This window comes from Sebastes umbrosus, chromosome 9 (genome assembly GCF_015220745.1).
Source record: "Sebastes umbrosus isolate fSebUmb1 chromosome 9, fSebUmb1.pri, whole genome shotgun sequence".
Classification (NCBI taxonomy): domain Eukaryota; kingdom Metazoa; phylum Chordata; class Actinopteri; order Perciformes; family Sebastidae; genus Sebastes; species Sebastes umbrosus.
This window is the reverse complement of record NC_051277.1, coordinates 24,829,542-24,848,303: the sequence shown is the minus strand read 5'-3', so window position 1 is coordinate 24,848,303 and position 18,762 is coordinate 24,829,542. Positions and strand designations below refer to the sequence as shown.

The following is an 18,762-nucleotide window of genomic DNA, read 5'->3' as shown; positions in this document are numbered from 1 at the left end:
TCTGTTTAGTACGGCAGCTGGAGCCAGTCTGGTGAGCTAGTGTGTGTGTGTGTGTGTGTGTATTCAAGCCTGTAAATTAGGATGTGAGAGACATTAAAGCTGGTAATGTACAGGAAAACAGGCTTTGTAACTTTAGCTTATATATTGAGTTACAAAGTCGTACGGTGACTTATTCATGTATCACAACTACAGTGACCTTTGCAAGTCCATTCAGAGTCAGAGTCAACAGTTCAAACTGAATATACTGTACTGTAGTATCTACTGAGTAAATCCCTCCTGAGCTGTAAATAGGCCTACGCTGTGACTGAACATCGACATGGAGAGAAAAGAAGAGATGTTTCTCCGTTTAATCATCTCCTTGAGGAAGTGAGCACATTACGTCGAGTTAATTGAGGGAAAAGTGAAAAAAACAATCTAGTTGAATGTGTCACCCACCTCACAAAATTGATGGACGGCTAATGTACCTTTTTTCTCCCGGAAAAGTCATTTCAGTGTGTTCATCAAAGTAATTTGAAAGTAATAAAACTAACTCTATAATGCATTACTGTCTCCATCAAGACAGGCTTGAAGTCCTTGCTGTGATTTAAAGGACACATGTAGGCTAATCGATAGTATCTTTCTGAAAAATGAATGTGACAACAGGGAATGAATGTATTAAGGCAGTGGTTCTCTACCTGTTGTTGTCTGACCTTCAACTGTTTATCCATTACTTTTAGATAGCTGTTTTACCATTACTTTTAGCTATTTCACCATTACATTTAGCTAATTCATTATTACTTCTAGCTATGTCGTCATTACTTTTAGCTATTTCACCATTACTTTTAGGTGACTACAGTTTATGACTCTTATTTCATTACTCTTAGTTAACTGTTTAGCCCTCTCTGCACACTTGCCAACTATTTTTTGTGCCTTATCAATCGCAACAAAGAAGCGCTCCTTTGTTACCGCGGACTCAATAGCGTGGATATTCTTTTTAATCAATACATACATGTATATCCTATTTAATATATCTATTTTCAGATAATTAGCTACTCCACTCTCTTTTCATGTATCCCCTGACAACTGCAGAAGTAACCCCTGGGGTAGAGGTATTCCTGGGTGGGAATCACTGCTATAGGGTATCCTCTGACACAATAAAGGCAGAGACAGAATTGCATGAGGGCAGTTCCTCCACTTACAAGAGTAGCCTCATTTTCCACTAATGCTTAGTAAAAACACCTCCCTATGTGCTTGTGAAACAATCCCACATATTTGACCTATTTTTGCTTCCGACGCAGCACAGCAAACTACCTGCCTGTCTTCAGCAGAAGGCGCCGCTCTTTGAAACCGTCAGATGCGAACTCTCTAAAGCGCGCAAGCCATTGTCGTCACCCCCGTCCCTTAAAATTGGTTTCACATCTGTCGCGACGTGACAGCCAGGGAGGCAGCCACGCTAGCTGGCGGGGTGGAGTGACTCACAGTCTGGCCTGGAGGAAAGGAAGTCTCTCCTCCTTTTTTATGTTAATATCACAGACCTGAGGAGAGTGTTTGGGAGAAAGGAGGAAGAGATGCAAAAGAGAGAACAAAAGAAGGGGTGAAGAGTTCAGGAAGCTGGAGTCGGCGCTTTGGGGAGAAGGATATTAAATATGAAGGGAGGTGCAGAGAAGGAAACGTGGACGGGAGGTAGTAGCAGCAGAGAGGCAGAGATAGCAGAGAAATGGGGGACATTAGATAAGATGAAGAATGGAATGGAGAATGGTTAGTCGGGTTTCGAGTTTACAAACAACGACGTGATGAGTCATTGAGTCACCGCTGTTGCTACTAGCCCAGAAGGTATAATGAGGCTGTGCAGATGAACAATGGCGCCTCTAAGACAGAAAACCCTTTCCAGCAGAAATGCTAGGATCAATTTGTCACTTCAGCATGACTGTAATTGTGACACTTTCATCTGTCACATGGTTAGCTCTGGCACGGATCGATCACTTAGAGCGCTAGCGTTGCATGGCTAAAAAATGGGATAACACCGCATCCTACACAGTTGTTTTGATTGAGGATACGACGCTTTCTTGCTCAGAGGGAAATTAGAAGGTGAATGAAGATGATGAATAACTTGGTAATATTTGTCTTCTTTATTAATATGCAGCGTTAAGTAAGTGAAAGGATTTCAATCAACTGCGATGGCAGCTTTTGTTTTCTTTCTATAAATTAGCTTTCAAACTGAAAGCGGAAAAAAATTGGAGATTAGAGGACAATGACTAGACAGCGTCAGGTGTGGATGGAGGGATGTTTAGAGATATGAGAGGAGTGGGATGTGTTGGGGTATAGGTGACACACATGGCAGCGCCACATGCAGATGGTACACATGGATGAGCAGCCAGGGTAGTGAAGCATAAAACCAGCCAGCTCACTGATCAGGCACACACACACACACACACACACACACACACACACACACACACACACAAATGCTCAAAAGCATGCTGAGAACACCAGTTAGCTTGCCAGCCCTTTACTCACCCAAATCACCACTGTGAAAATTAATACCTCCAACCGTCCATGCAAAAAAAAAAACAGCCACACACTTCATAAAAGACACACACACGCACACTCTAGAAATCAATAAATGCATTAAATATTTAGATAGGAAAATGCATCCATAAAATTTGCGAGGAAACCTTTTTGAAACATTTTATTTTAAAGTCGGTTCAATAAAAAAACAGTCTGAGATCCTAACGTTTTAATATCAGCCGTGTTAATCTTAACGATTTTCCTCAAAAACTGACTCGAAATCTGAGATTGACTGCCGGCTGAATGCCTTTCCATCAGAGTGACACGCACAAACGCAACCACACACAAGTGCTTACCTGATGAGAGATGAGACAGATTGAACAATGCACAAAAATACAACCTCCTTTTCCACGATTTCAAATGTGCACACAAAGCCATCAAACCGCATGCATTATACACAAACGCACAGGCCCTGACGGCCATGCACACAATAAAGCATGGTGCGTCGGGGAGGACACAGGGGGCTGAAAGCAATCTTCCAGCTGACCTTGAGTGGGGAGGACAAAACGTGTGATGGAGGGAGAGGAGAAAAAAAACTCAAAGCGAGGAAAAGGAGTGAAATACATAATCTATCTCCACTGGCAGAGGGAAACAAATGCTTTCACTGTGATTGAGGACACATTGCCCCTCACACATCGACACGCACACATATATACGCACGCATTTTGGCTTAAAGAAAGCTCGATGGAAAGGCAGAGGAAAAACTCATTTTCCTAAAGCAGGAGAGAGGAAAGTGATGCAAAGGAAGAAGGAGAAAAAAGCCGTGGGTGCAGAGAATAGAGGAGTCGGTAAAGAGGCCAAAATAGGTGGAAACAAAGAGGGAGAGGGGAGCGAAGCAGACAGAGACAGATGGACGGAGTAAAGAGAGGGAAGGGGGAAAGAGAGATGACTGCTAGTGACCGGCCTTTGTAGATGACTGTCGTTGCTCACTTTCGAGTCAGCTTCACTGAGGCAAAGTCTTAATGACTCACGGCCCAATACTCCGCATAATCAAGCTGTGCATGTGTGGGTCTGTGCGTGTGTCGGCGTGTGTGTGTGTGAGCCACTAGTCTTGTAACAGAGAACTTTATTACCATCTGTTCCCGCACATGCTTATTTGTTTAGCCGTGACACGCACGTCTTCTTCAATCGCTTTGCTATTTTTTCTCTCTCTCTCTCTCTTTCTCACTCTCCCACTCTGTGCCTCTTCCAGTCACCTCTTCCTTTCGTGTCCTCTCCTCCCCTCTGCCTCGCTCCCCCGCATGGAGGAGGGTGGGGGGGCCATATTCCAATAAATAGCGTCCGACCAAAAAAAAAAAAAGGAAATCACGACGATTATCTATTTCTAACTACCCTCGCTCGTCGTGGTGAAATGGAATCGCGCTCCAGCCATTTTAATCGAAGCGTGTGTGCATGTCAGCCTGTGTCACTGTGTGTGTCAATGTGAGTGGGTGCCTCAGTACCTGTAGAGGCCATTAGGTGGAGCTGGTGACTGACTGAGAGGGAGAGAGAGAGCGAGAGAGAGAGAGGCAGGATGGATGGCTGAATGAAATGCAAAGGAAAGGCTGACTCTCTTCTACCTGTTATCACCAATTTTTTTTCTGGCAGTGTGTTTTTAAGGTGTCCAACGGTGTGTTGTAGGCTGGATTGCTCTTGTCCGGGAGCATCAATTATCTATGGTACAGTGGGTATCACTTTGTAGTAGTAGTATTTTATTGGTTGTAGGTAAAAAAAAAAAACATATTTGTGCACCCTCGAGCGATTTTAGAGCTGCAGAACATACAATATATGATAGAGCTTTTTTCATGCCATACATTTTAATTAGCCATAGCAGGGAAGAGCACAGGTGTAGCTAATAACATTAACGATATCCCAACCATGCACAACACTAAAGTCCCCAATCTGGGACACCTTTTAATGGAATGCAGCCATCGTTAATGTTATTAATTATACCTGTGCTTTTCCTGCTATGGCATAATGCTTGCAGTTGAAAAGGGCTGAAGATACAAAAAAAGAGAGTCATATTAGTGTCAGATCTTAGCCTAATGTTAAAACGTAATGGGGCCTCAAATCAGCTAGACTCGCTCTTCCCAATAAGATTTTCCAAAAACACACGGCCCCGTTCCCGGATTTGTGAAAAACACACAGACACACGCGCACCTGTGCTACCACAGATCTTGTTGGCAGTCCAGAGAATAGGGACGGTAGCCTGGAGGAAGGGCAGGTGTCCACAGATGGAGCTCTCTCCCTCTCCCTCGCTCTCTTTCTCTACCACAGATGGACCCAATCACACCTATTCCTCTCTCACATGCCCTATAGCTACATAATCAGCGTGAGTGTGTGTGCGAGCGTCTGACTTGTTTATTGTCACATAAAATGGGGTGTCTTCTGAATGAGTCTCTAAACATGCGTGCGTCTGGACGTGTTTACAGCCCGCGGCGGAGCACATGTGGTGTTGACGTGTGTGAAGCAGTGGCTACTACAAAGTGGAAATACTTCTACCAATCTATCAGTCCGTTTAAGCCAAAGTACTAGCAGTAGTGTTAGTGTGGTAGTGTGGTAGTGTGTTCGGTGAGGCGTGCACGTTCCCTAACACACCAATGTTTCAGAGCACAGCTTGAAAACGAATCCTAAGATCCCAAAAAGTGTCTGTTGGCTCAGGATAACACTTGATTTCGTTTCGTATTTGCATGTTTGGTGACAGCTGAGCACGTGCAAGGTGGCCTGCGGAGGGTCTGTCTGTCTCAGATGGCGGGGGGTCCCGCTGGCCAATGGGACCACCCGCTCCGTAAAGCAGGAAGTGAACCACCGATCTGTCATCTGTCTTCATAAACCCACCAGTCAGGACCCTCCTAATTAGTCACCATGGAAACCACGGCTAATTCCCTGGTCTGCCATGCCAATCACGTCCTGTCTGTGGCAGCAATCAGAAAGGCACATTTATCCACCGCTGGGCTGGATCCGTGTAACAGATGTGTGTGTGTTTGTGGGTGTCTTTGTGTATGTGTGTGTAATGTGTGTGGGCGGTTCAGGGAGTTCGTGTGTGTGCGCTCTTGTGAAAGGCCTGCATTTCCTTACACAATGTTGCTTTTATATTTTAGCGGAAAAAAAAACATATTACGCCTGTCTAGCTTGTAAATTTGTTCAGATAGGAGGCAGATGTGTCAGAGCTGCTGAGAGGGGTGTGTGCCGTGTTGTGATTGTCTGTGGGAACTGTTTGATTAGCTTGACGAGTGCTAGCAATCCCCTCACACCCACAAAGCAATCAAACAACTATTATATGACGCGCGCACAAAAAACACAAATACACACACAGACACCGACACGTAGATACTGTAGACGCACTTTCTCTGAGGTCAAACTGTTCTGTCAAAACGCACAATACAACCCCTGCTGTTCTCAAATATCCTGCACATTCACACACAACGAATCAGACCATTTTGACTTTTAAATTAAATCACATCTAAATATCCAATCAATTAATCAGCATTGACTTGGAAAGGCAAATGCCGGGATATAACCTTGTAAATATTGAGGACCACACACATGAATAAATCATGGATCGTAGTGGAACAGGGGCATCCCGTGTGCCGTCCATTTCTTGCCATCAGCTACCTGTCAATCACTGTAATTACCATCAATTGGAACATGTTCACCAGAAGGCTGGGGGGGCCAACACACAAGGGCGCACTTAACGTACGCACCAACTTCAAATCAATGACCAAAAAAAAAAAAGGGACACACGCAGAAATCGCATTCCAGCAGCACATACTGGCGTCCACGGATGCCAATCATAACTTCAAGCGCACATCAAAGCCAAGTTCTATTCAGATGTATGCCGTTTGATCACCAACACCGCCGCCGCCTCCACCGTGTACACACATTCTCACACACTCCATATGCGTGATATAACCTACATAACAGCGGGGCGGTCCAGTCCGAGATGTATAGGTTGAGAAAACTGAGAAATAATTCAAGATGGTTTTCTGTTTGAGCGTCCAGCAGAGGAAACACGGGGATTGGCTGTTAGTCAAGTTACAGCGAAGCTCTATTGTCCTCACACTGGAGGGAATGTAGCACAATGCCATCTGACTGGTGACAAAGAGGGTCTTACCTGTCTCGTGAGAGAGGGTCTTGGTTCTTCCTGTGTTGCCTGAGTGATGCATCGCTCCGTACTTGTCTCTGTTTCTGATTAACCCTCTACCCTTATCTCCTCTCCTCCACACTCCGCTCCTCTCCGCTCCCTTAAGAGTCCTCTTTTCTTGATTCTCAATCTTTTGCGCCCTGTTTCCTCCCTTTCGTCAGAGTCCTTCGCTGCTGCCCGTCGCCTCTCCCTCGCCGTTGTTCTTCTTCACTCTTGTTGCCCTTTCTTCTCCCCTCTCCCGTCTGTTTGCGGTGAGCTCTCTGAAGCACAATCCGCTAGCTGAGTGCCGGAGCACCGCGCGGGAGGAGAGAGAGAGAGAGAGAGAGAGAGAGAGAGAGAGAGATAGAGCAGGAGCCCGAGAGAGACGCGCACACACGCTCGCGCAGTGTGGGTCGACACACTTGCACACGTGTAGCTGTTGCACTGCAGAGACAAACGCCACACACCAAAATCACCGGAGGGGAAAAAAGATGCCCTGCACTGCTTTCCCCTTTTTTCCTTGAGACTGCAGGTCTTTTTTGTCTCCCTCCTGTTTCTAGTCCTCAGTCCTTTTTTTCAAGCAATCCGTCACAGATCAAGGCCAGCTCGGGCATAGGGGAACGGATGGATGAGGAGACACTGGGAGTGAAAAAGAGAGTGCCTTTCAGCCTGTGGCAGGCAGAGCAGAAGAGAAGGAGAGATGTGGCTGCGGCTCCATCCTCCATCTGCCCACAGCTGAGACTGAGAGCAGACTCAACACACACACACACACTCGCTCACTCTCTCTCCTCCTCCTCCTCTCTCTCTCTCTCTCTCTCTCTCCCAGCAGCGTCGCACCACCACCACCACCGAGATGGAGGGGGAGGAAGGATGACGGCGGGAGCTAACGAATGAGCCAAAGGGAGAGAGAAAAAGGGGTAGGGGTGAGACAGTGAAAGAGGGAGAGCGTAGTGGTAGACAGAGGAAAAAAGGAGGAGGAGGAGGAGGCTGCAACGAGGGCGGGAGAAACGCAACGGAGCCCACGAGCGCTAGAGAGTGAAAGAGTGACAGAATCATGGGAATGTGACAAAGCATGCACATCAAAAGGCGAAGGGGAAAGGGAGAGGATAAAATGAGATATAGGAGACGCGAGGGAGTGGGTGGCGAGAGAGGAGAGAGGAAGGGATGAGGCAAGGTGGAAGGAGAGGGGAGACGGGGTCGAGGGTAAAAGGAGAAAAGACAAGGCGGTGAAGCGGAGATGCGTATGGAGGGAGGAAGGGCAGAGGACACTGCGGCGATGAAGCCAGTAATATGTCAGATCTCACATGGGCGCGCTCACGTTCACATACTGTCCCTAAATAGGGAAAGAACAATGTCAAACAAAGCGGGAGGAGGATGGCAGCCACAGAAGACTTGCCCTGAAACCAAACATCAACATAAAATGAAGGAGAGATCGTTTTGAGATGGATCATTTTGTCCTCTGACATAATGACAAGGATACACTGTAGCTATCAAACTAGCTGCTAAAACATAACAGTGTGTTTCTCTCTCTGTCCCCTCACAGGGCTCCACCAAGCCACCAGCTCAGGTGTCAGGCTGCCAGGTGAGTGAAGGTCCTCGCAGTGCCCAGCAGAGGGCAGACGTCTTGTCACACATCAACCAACGGGCTGAGGTCACGTTGATCAGCATTCAGCATGCATTTGACACATCATGTTAAAGCAGCAGTGGGTAGAATTAGAGCAAATATGATTAAAAAAAGTTATTTTTATAAAACGGTCACTATATCCTGACAGTAGTGCATGGGTAAGGTAATCTGAAAAAAATCATGTGTCTCTATTTCATCCGGTGTCCTCCGGTGCTCCTAATGGCATCTGCAAGATTTCACAGACCAGAGGAAAACAACCAATCGGAGCCGAGCTTGAGCCTTGCTGTCTCTGAGCAGCTGTCAATCACTTGCGAACGCCGACCAAACGGTCAAACGAGGCAGCGCTGATCAAATATGAATCAATATTCTGTTTCTGTAATGCTCATTTCTTGCATAAAATGTGTTCAGAAACATGTTGTAGTGTAGTGTTTAGCTGTAAAATGAGAAAGTTGAGATCAGTTGAGGAAATACCAAGCACCAGCCGGAGCACAGCCAATAGGACCGCTCTCTCTGAAATGACCTGTGATTGGCCAAAATCTCTCGCCACGGGCTGGATTTTTTAAAGCCTGAGCCATGAGGCGGTGGCAGAAGTTTAGTTTTCTCTCAGAGCACTTATGGAATTTTTTGCCCAATGATGCCAAAAATATATTGCCTTCTGCCACTTTAATGGTAAGATTGTGTGTGTTGTTTTTCTGTTCTTACACATTGTAAAACAAGCGTGGATAGTGAAGGTTACTAAAGAGATAAAAGCGGCAATCTAAGAGTGAAAGAGAACATCAGCACAACCGCTGAGAGGAAAGCCCGACACAAAGCAGGTGCGTGCTGCATAGTGTGGTGTGGTGTGTGTAACATAGTGAAGAGGGAGGAGGAGACGAGCGGTAAAGGCCAACCCCCGAGCCGCCACTCCAGAGGACCGCTGTCAGCCTCATTTTCAACCTCTTCATGTGACATTCTCAGACGCCATCTATCATCCTCAACGAGTCACAGATGCACACAATGCGCCGCGACAACCGGCGCGCACGCTGCTCACAAATACAGTATGTACGCGCACAATCAAGACACACGTACATGGGCAGGTATGCTCCCTTGGTATACACAGGTGTTGAGGCTCGATTTACGGCAGGGGGTGTGTGTGGGGGCCAGAGAGGGGGGATGTTTTGCGGCTATGACTTCATCATATTAAAGCTGAGAGTGCGGCGCAGGTAGAATCGGCGGGAGGAGACGCTGGATTTCTAGATGAGGTTCACGTCGATTTGTCATGATAAAAAAAAAAACCCATCTGAGACAGAAACAAATTGCTTTCTTGACAACACCTTGTAATACTCCATCATGCACACGCGTACGCACACTCACACGAGCCCCCGCGCTTATATATATACACATGTACACACACACGTGAACATTTTCTCATACCGGTTATTTATCACTGCCATTCAGGATCATTATACCTGGCATATCTGTATAACCATATATATTAGGTGTATATGTGGGATACAAAGAAGCTTCCACTCAGCACCTGAGAGTCCATTCAGCCTGCTGCTGTGCTTTAGTATGGAGGGCATGAGGCTGCATGGGAGAGATGTAAGGAGAAGAAGCATGTGGAACAAGAATGAGAGCATATGGAAAGGTCATACAGACTAAGGTGAACAAGGACGGTGTAACAGTATGAGAAGTAAAAACCTCTGCTTATTAGGCCCCTCTTTTTCTTTATCCCACTATTACACTCTTAGGTTAATGTTGGGTTTGTGAAACTCGGCAGTTTGAATTGCAAGCTGTCGATTCATATACTCCTAGCATGTTATTTTAGATTTCTTCCAATTTTTCGGCACAGAATTCCTTTCTTCCCTCAGTGACAGTTTTTGTTCTTTTTCCCCTCCTTACCCTCGCCTGTTCCCATCCACCTACCTTCTCTTGTTTCTCCTCCTTCTACCTGCCTCCTGAAGTGAAACACCAAGGGAGAGTGGGTGAAGAGAGGGAGAGAGGGAGAGAGGGAGGGAGGGAGCGGTATAGATGGAGAGAGAAGGTGTGCTATAAGGTGCCCCCATGGGTTGAACATGGTCATTTGTCATGAGGCTGAAAGCTTAAGAAAAGACTAGTTAACCTTTACAGCTGATCCCCGTGAGACACAGGAAAAAACACAGCCCGGGCAAAACACCTCCAGGAAAGAGGTGTGCAGCACACGCGCACACAAACACACACACAAGCGGCCCTCGCAGTAGCCTTCAGAATCCAGAATCGATAGTAGTGAAACCGCTCTAAGAGAAGCTGGAGGAGGTTACCATTTTTTTTTCACCACTCCCCCTCCCCAACTCTTCCTCTTTTCCCTCAGCGAAAGGCCCCCGTTGTCTCTATGGTCCTTTTCCTTCCTTCTTCGCCCCCCCTCCCCATCCCCCGTCCTTGTCGTGCCCACACCCTGCCAGAGTAATTAATCACCTTGTGCTAATGAGCTATTAACTAATGACAGATTGACATGCCTCTGCCTGTGTGCGCATGTCTGAGTGTGCGTCTGTGTGTCTACGCAAGCATGTTTCGAGTGTCGCCGGAGCCACCCTCAGCAGGCTAATGTGATTAATAAGGTTAAGCTCTTATTAGGGCGGGAGCACAAGGAGTACACAGCACACACACACACACACACACACACACATTTGCACAAATACTAAAAAAGAATCACACATTTCTTTCATCCACGGTGCAAAGAATGACTTGTGTCAGCCTGCTGAGAGTATAAATAAAACAAACATCAAATGCCTTTCACCATATATTCTCATTACCCAGAGGCTGACTCTGCTATATACTAATCACATCTCAGGGTAAAAGAGGGAAAGCGTCGGAGGAATGCACATCACTACCTACGATGCCTTTTTTGTTGTTTCTGGTGGACATTCTGAGTCGTTTGTCGACATTTTTACAGTCATTCAGCAGACGACACGCTCGCGCCCGTGGAGATCAACAGAGTGTGCTTTGCTTGCTGTTCGTGACATAAAAAAACACCCCCACCCCCCTCCCAACTCTCTGTCCTCCCTTCACCTTCAAGTCTGGTTTCAGCACCATGGACAGCTACACACAAAGGAGCCGCTTTCTGAACAAATTTGAAGTGTCCTTAGAACAACGTCCTTGTTTTGGTGCACAGCGTGACACTCTCCTTCTTTGTAATAACACTCACATCCTAATAGACTGTGTACCGAACAATTACAGTGTAAAAGGGAGGCACTATATCAAAATGTAACACAGATAGGGAAGAGTTGCTCGAGACAGGTAGTTACAGTATAAGTGTGTACCTGGAGTCTGTTTAATCAGATGTATTGGACTCTAAAGCCTCTGCTTTCCAATTCCAAGAGAAATGTAGTTACAGCGAGATCATTTGATACTCAGGAGAATCCTTGCACTACATAATAGGGAGTGTAACCTAGCTGCACGTGTGTGTGTGTGTGCATACGTGCAACTGTGCCAGCGCCTGCACTGTACTGTATGTGCTTCTGTGTCTCTCTGACCTAACAGTGAGTCCCTCTGGAGAAGTTTTTGGCGCATACCGAGACTCATTTGCATTCTCGCGGCTCTCTCATTTTTTTCCGTGGCTTTAGAAGTGAACAGCTGCTTAATGGTCATAGCTCTTCAGAGACAGGACATTGGGAAGCGCGGAGGGGGTTAGCCAGGGTTTCTGCACTGCCAAACACACACACAGTCGCACACAAGCACACGCTGAGGCACACACCAGGTAAAGCCTGGTTCAGCGACGCTTCTGAGAGCGAGATGTGACCATTTAGCAGATGTTTTTCTTTCCCAAAAGTGACTTTGGAGGCTTTTTCACACTGTTGAATTTAACTACAATGGAAAACAAAGCTAGGCACACATGCATTATGCTGTAGCTGATGTGACAACAAGAGAGAGAAATCCTTTGCTCAGTATGGCAAAAACAATACTGGTGTGTGAAAAGATAGGATTTGTGCCGATACATCACGAGCATGCTTCATATCTACATGTTCCAAGCAGTGGAGTGTGTTTGTGAAACCTGATTTGAAAAGCAAAAAAAGGGGATTGAGGTGGGACTTTTGGGATGCAGGTGAGTGCTTTCTCTAATTTTTTTGTGGAGCTCACAAATTCAAATAAGCTATTTGAACCCTGCAACCACAGACACACATCCAACTACGTCATATTGCATTCATCTCGGCGCTCATTTGACTGTTTGACTCGAGCAAACAGCCCAGACACACACACAGATGGGTCGTGTTTCATGAGGTGCCAAAAGAAGGGATTTGGTGAAATACAAGACAAGTGAGAGGAGGTTATCGCCTCGCAGTGTGTGAGTGTGGAGAGCCGTCCTGGTTACACAATGTTCTCCACAGCGGGGAACCTCACACCTTGACCTTTACATCTCCCAGATTACTCAAATGTCCTTTTTTTGACAAAAGCACATTGTCAAGAGCGGGTCAGTGCGGCGCACACAGACAAAGCAACCAATCGATTGATTGGCAGGTTTATTGACCCACCAAACAAAGCTGTTTGGTTACCTGAGCTATAAATAATATATTTGATCTAATATTAAAAAACAAACAAAAACAATTAATTGAATACGGCTGTTTTGACTTAACTAGGATAATAACAGTAATATGTTGAAGATGGCTTAAGAACAAATTGTCAAACTACCAAGATATTAGTATCTGGTTTAAAAGGAATACATCATAGCAAATACATGTGTCTAATTCAGTTTGGGCTCCTGGAGGCCATGACTGCCATGAAACTTCATGACTTTTCTAAATTTTACGAGAATTCATCACATAAACATGATTTTGAGAAGTTCAGTTTGGGGTCTTAGAGACTCCAGCTGTACAACGTGTTTAAATGCGATGGATTTGCTCTAAATTGCCGACAGTGCTTTTTTACACAGCAAATTGCAATGAACTCTCCGGATTTATGTTGCTGGAGTTTTATAGCCGTTTGTTTATAAGAGGTCTAACAGGGAATTAGACCTCCCTGGGCAATGGCTTTTTGGCAAACCGTATAACATAAAACATAAAATAATTCCTTATTAATGCTTAATGGTCATTCACATACGTTGTATATATTTTACAAATACAGCAGCGTGGGATCCCAAACAATGAGGAAGTAAAGACAATCTCAGCAAAACACAAAGGTTGATTTCTAACATCTGGCATAAATCAGACAACGATTTGGTCTGCAAATCCCAGTAAACAGCTTGAGACATCGCAAAACAAACTCTTATTAGGCGTTTTGGGACCGAAGGAACTTTTCATAGTTAAAAATGTAGTTCTAAGAACTCCCCTTTTTATTGTGTCCACACCAGCACAAGAGGAACCATGACTGACATAAGTGTACGGTGATTGGTCGAACACATGAACCAATGCAGCACCGGCAACCACCCTTTTTAAAAACATGTCAGCCGTGTAAATAATGGACAACACAAAACACGACAACAGCTCGTAACACAATAAAATGGAAGAAAACACGGACAAAGTGAGGTCAACACCCACTGAGCCAAAGACCGAGTGAGAGCCGCTGCTCAGCGAGCTAATGCAGTAGCACAAAGGCTAACCCAGTAACGTTAGCACAAAAGCTATCCCAGTAGTACAAAGGCTAACCCAGTAACGTTAGCACAAAAGCTATCCCAGTAGTACAAAGGCTAACCCAGTAATGTTAGCACAAAGGCTAACCCACTGAGCCGAAGGACGATAGCCGATTCAAACTGAACTTTCGTGACGGCTACTTTGCTTTAGTTTATATGATCGTGGCATGTAACAGAGTTGAAAACGGCTATTGTTGCTGATTGAATTCATCTCTATGCAGTCAGGTAACAGATTATTAACTCCAACAGGTGTGTGGTTGAGATTCATGGGGACTGGACTGAGTATAAATCCTGCCTCTTTCATTGTGATTGGCAAACAGGTGCAGCTGCCACGACTTTGGAGTAGCTGTTGAAAGGCTCAAAATCAAAGTACCTTAAACTCCTGACAACTTTGCAGCTCTAGTTGTTGCAAAACGTTGGCTTATCTGATAAACGGCACCCTTCTGGTTTCCTTCAGGTGGGGTTAAAAACTTTACTCATGGGCTCAGCATGGCACTTTTATTCCAGATGCTAAACATAGACCGGTATTTACAAAATAACCATAAAAGATGGGTGTAGTCAGAAAGGGCCAATAGAGGAGGCATACGTGGATGCAAATGCCCCCTAATGAAAAGAGAAAAGTAAAACACAAACACAAGAGACACCGGCGCGCCAAATCTCAAGACGCTCGCATATCTGGATGATGATGAGGAGCCGAAAGATTCGGAGGAGGCTAGATAGGAGAAGCAGGGGACGGGACAGCTCTAACATAGAGACAAATGACCTCCCAACATCACAGACATGGTGGGCCTGAAGGAGAAGCGGGTGAATAAAAGCCTGGATACATAGAATAGAGGAAGGCAAAAAGACACCGAGGGAGAAGGGGAGAGCCAGATCAAACACGAGGATTGATGGGCTTGTAATTTTCTCTTTTCTGCCTGCTAAAGATGATGAATCCCTCTATGGGGAATTTAATCAGACTCCAACAAAGAGCATACACACAAGCAGGGCTGCAACAAACCTGTCATGGGTAAGTAAACAGCACAGTACAAACAAATACAAAGCATCTGTGTGTGTGTGTATCCCTGTGTGGCACCAAAGCACACACATAAATTCTCAAATTCTGGGGAAAGTTTTTGTGACCATCCATAAACAAACATTACAGACAATAATTTCTCTTTATTTTTAAGGACAAAACTGAAAATGTTGCACACATACACACACACAGTAATTAGCTAAGATCCTGTAAGAAAGCCTGCATGTGTTTTCTAGAGAACAAGGGATTGATTTCCAGCTGTAAAATGTGTGTGTGTGTGCATGTCCTTTGCTGGCTCTTTACTGGGCATGAATGCTGCCTCTTTACCAGACTGAATAGATTACAATGCCTATGCCACGCAGATCAATACGCACAAGCTATGGCCAAATTAATTGCTTGTGACAACGCAAAGGAAGACCACAGAACTTGTGAGAGGAGAGGAATCGGCCTTGGAGGAGGGAAGCGCTGTAAATGTCGAGAGCGTGTGCGAGCTCATTGTCTGGGTGAATTGTGCATGCTTAAAATAGTCATTGTTAGTCAATAAGCAATTTCAACGTGAGAGGCTTGCTGAATGTACAGTCTATTAATTCATTTACAGCGGATGCCCTTGAAATATCTAAATAAAAAAAAAAGAAATCTAGAAGGGGGAGAATACAATGTACATATGAATAAAGAGAAAAGAGGGAGAGGGAAAGGAAAAAGGGAAAACAAGTGAGTTTGGGGGTTTCTGTCATCATGATGGATAGATAGAGAGAATAGGGGCTCCCAGAAGGAGAGGTGTAAAAATAGGATAGCACCTCTCCCCTGACACCTCTCCCTCTCTGCCCATTTATCCAATCACAAGTCTCCTCTGCCTCTCGTCCCCTCCTCCTGCTCTCTTTTTCACCTATGACTCTTCCTCTTCCCCTCTCTGTGTTGTTGTTCTGCTCTGTTTTCTAGACATCATCTCCCAGCATCCTTCTTTTCCTCCCTCTGTGTCCATTTACTCACCCGCTTACACCTACACCCAACACAGACAAAAGACAAAACCTCTCCATCCCACTGGGTTTCCTCTTCACCACCACACTCAGCTGCAGAAGCTTTAAATGTTTTACTGCGCTGATCCCAGATGACACACTTATACAGTAAACTTTGACTTTTTTTTCCCATCAAAAACCTATATTTACACCCAGGGATTGCTCCCAGAGCCTTGTGTCCTTTTATCTCAGCTGTCTCGCCCTGCTTTGCATTCATGCTGCTACACAGATTCAACACATTCGAGCTAGTGGTCGACTAGGGATACTAATGGAAGCCGTTCAGAGCACCACTTATTGTCGTGTGTGTCTCAAATGCTCAACAAGCCAAACGGCACTGAGACCACTAAGGCGGGAATAGAAACAGTCCTCCGCCGATTCGCCCAAGTTTTCGCCCAAGTTCTTCTTCTGTCCCCTCCGATATCTATCACTTTCTCAGTCATTAACCATTCCCCCCCCTCGCCATCCCTCCATTTCTCGTTCTCTCTCCAGAGAGGAAAAACAAACAGCTGTCAGGGTCAGGCTTGCAGATGAATTCCAAATGACTTTGAAGGGCAGAGGGGCCGACCAACTTTCTCCAGAGGAGAGGCCGGTTACAAACACTGCACGTGCAAGAAAACAAGCATGCAAACAGCGCTGAATAAATATGGCCCGATCCTCGACCCCCGCACATACACACACACACAAAGTGCAGCTACTCTTTGAATCAATACTGCATCTTAAGTCAGCCTACTGTCAAGGTGAAGGCAGTCTGTGTGTGTACTGTGGATCAGTGGATGGTAGTGTGCGGGCAGTGAAGCACATCAAAAATCATGCGCAGCAGTACCAAGGGATGTCACGAGAACCAACACTTCGGAACCAGGTCAATGCCAAAATTCTGATAACGTGACGGTACTTGTTTTTAGGTACCATCAGGGCTCGAAACTCACAACGTCCCTTTTACAATAGAAATTGTGTTTGGGATGCAGTAAACTCCCTATTGACACGTCCTGTAGAAGCAGCCTATTTTTTCCTCTGATAATGCTACATCTTAAACAACAAATCCGCGTTGAAATCGGCAGGGCGAGAGCTAGCTAACGTTAACTGCTAGCTCCGTGTAGGACTGTGCCGCTTACCGACTGCTAACAGCTAACGTTAACTAGCTCTTGTCCTGCCGATTTCAACACGGGAGGTGCCACTGATTGACATTATGATGTGTTCAAGCTCTAAAGTGTCAGTAAAAATCAGTATATGGGAAAAGGTAAATTCTAAGGTTATCACAATGTTGTCAAATTTAATCTATTAAATGTAGTTTTTTGAAAAGACACTTCAATAAATAGCCTACGGTTGTGTGAAGGAGATGTCCCCTAACAAAAACCAGTATGCAAACGATAATAAAGGAGTGTATGTTGGATTATATGGGATTCATTGTTTTACTTTTGTTTTTACTGTGCTATCTAATTGTTATCGAGAATCATGGAATTTTACTGGTGTTGGTATCGACTCCTAACTTTCTGGTATCGTGACATCCCTACCAGTTCCTGAAACGCGTACCTGCTTGCCAAACTTGCACTCTACCTAACGTAGTTGACCTAGTAAGGTGTAGGAGCTGGTGTGGAGTGGAGTGAAGCTACAATGGTCAGGTGCACTGCACTGTCGAGACACGACACCAAACACTTAGAAAATAGACAATTTCTAGTTACATGTAGAGGAATGTAAAGCTCAATAAACAGAAATGCAACGTGCACAGGTTTGCTCACTTCCTCTGGCTCAGATTTATTTCACGGGAATCAAGTCCTCCTCTAAACTTTCTAAAGATACGAGGAGTCAATTTCACCTTCGCCGTCTTGCCACCCGTGGCTCAATCTGCAGCTCTCGCTGGGTCAAGATGAGTCGATGAATCACTTTTCATCTTATCAATCATATCTATGTGATATCTCTCCATCTTGTCTGTTGTCTGAGTCCACTCTCTATCACTGTCTGTTACCATTCATCCATCATGGATAAGAGAGACCTTTACATTATTCAGTGAAGCTAAGTCAATGTTTAATCAAGACGTTTACATCACTCTCAATTCTTTTCTGCAGTTTTCTCTCTAATGGAGTCGATGCCAAAGTCTAATTTGATTAACCAACAAAACTTTACAAGTATAAACTAGTCGATCTTGACTGAAATAGCCATGGAGAGGAACTTTATGTACAGATGGGTGACAAATTAAAGATAAAACAACATAAATTGTCTTAGGTATGGATGTATAAAGAGTACTGGCTACAGCGTTGAGAGCAGGCTCCCATTATTTCCTATGAGTGTTGCTTAGTGGCTCATTAAGCCACAAAGGCACGACTGCTGAGTGATTAAAGTACCCAGATCTTCCGGCGTTCTTCCGCATCCATTGAACAAATAGAGCAAGCGCATTAGCGTTTCCTTTAACCCCGCCTCCCAGCTCTCAGTCCAGCCTCAGTCTGGGGCTCATTCACATGGATTGAGGAATGAAATAAACTCTGGATTTCGGCTATTAGTGTATTTTACAACTTTTAGGACCTAATGATTTAAATAAGGGTTATTTAAGTGTTCGTAATGGGAAGCTGATTTACCTCAAAATTTATCTGCTGATAAAATCTGAGGGAAAAAAGTCACTATGTGAAATGACCACATCATTACAAATGAATACAATTTCAACTCATTGGATCCGCAAGAGTCTCTGCTTTCCAGTCATACCCAATTTATGCAATTCTAAGACTGTTTAGGGACCCCAGTGTGCAGAAATATTAAAATACACCATTTTAGAAGGGGTGACCATTTGTACTGCATGCAAAAAACTGCATGCAGTACACAGTCGTGTTTTTTTTCCCAAAACTGCATGTGATTATCATTAAGTGGGTATGTTTGTATAGGGGACAC

General features: G+C 45.0%; 1 protein-coding gene across 13 annotated transcripts in view; it reads right to left on the bottom strand.

Moving 5' to 3' along the window:
- Positions 1-18,762, bottom strand: part of tenm2 (teneurin transmembrane protein 2) — a 246,709-nt gene that overhangs the window by 112,324 nt on the left and 115,623 nt on the right. The window contains exon 1 of one of the 13 annotated variants that reach the window (XM_037779459.1): positions 6,641-7,477. The exons of 11 other annotated variants lie outside the window; for them this stretch is intronic. In XM_037779459.1, coding sequence (XP_037635387.1) covers positions 6,641-6,692 — 52 coding nt within the window. In that variant the 5' untranslated portion in view covers positions 6,693-7,477. Of the gene's footprint in view, positions 1-6,640; positions 7,478-18,762 lie in introns of those variants that run through there. One more of the 13 variants, XM_037779460.1, reaches the window with a different exon arrangement.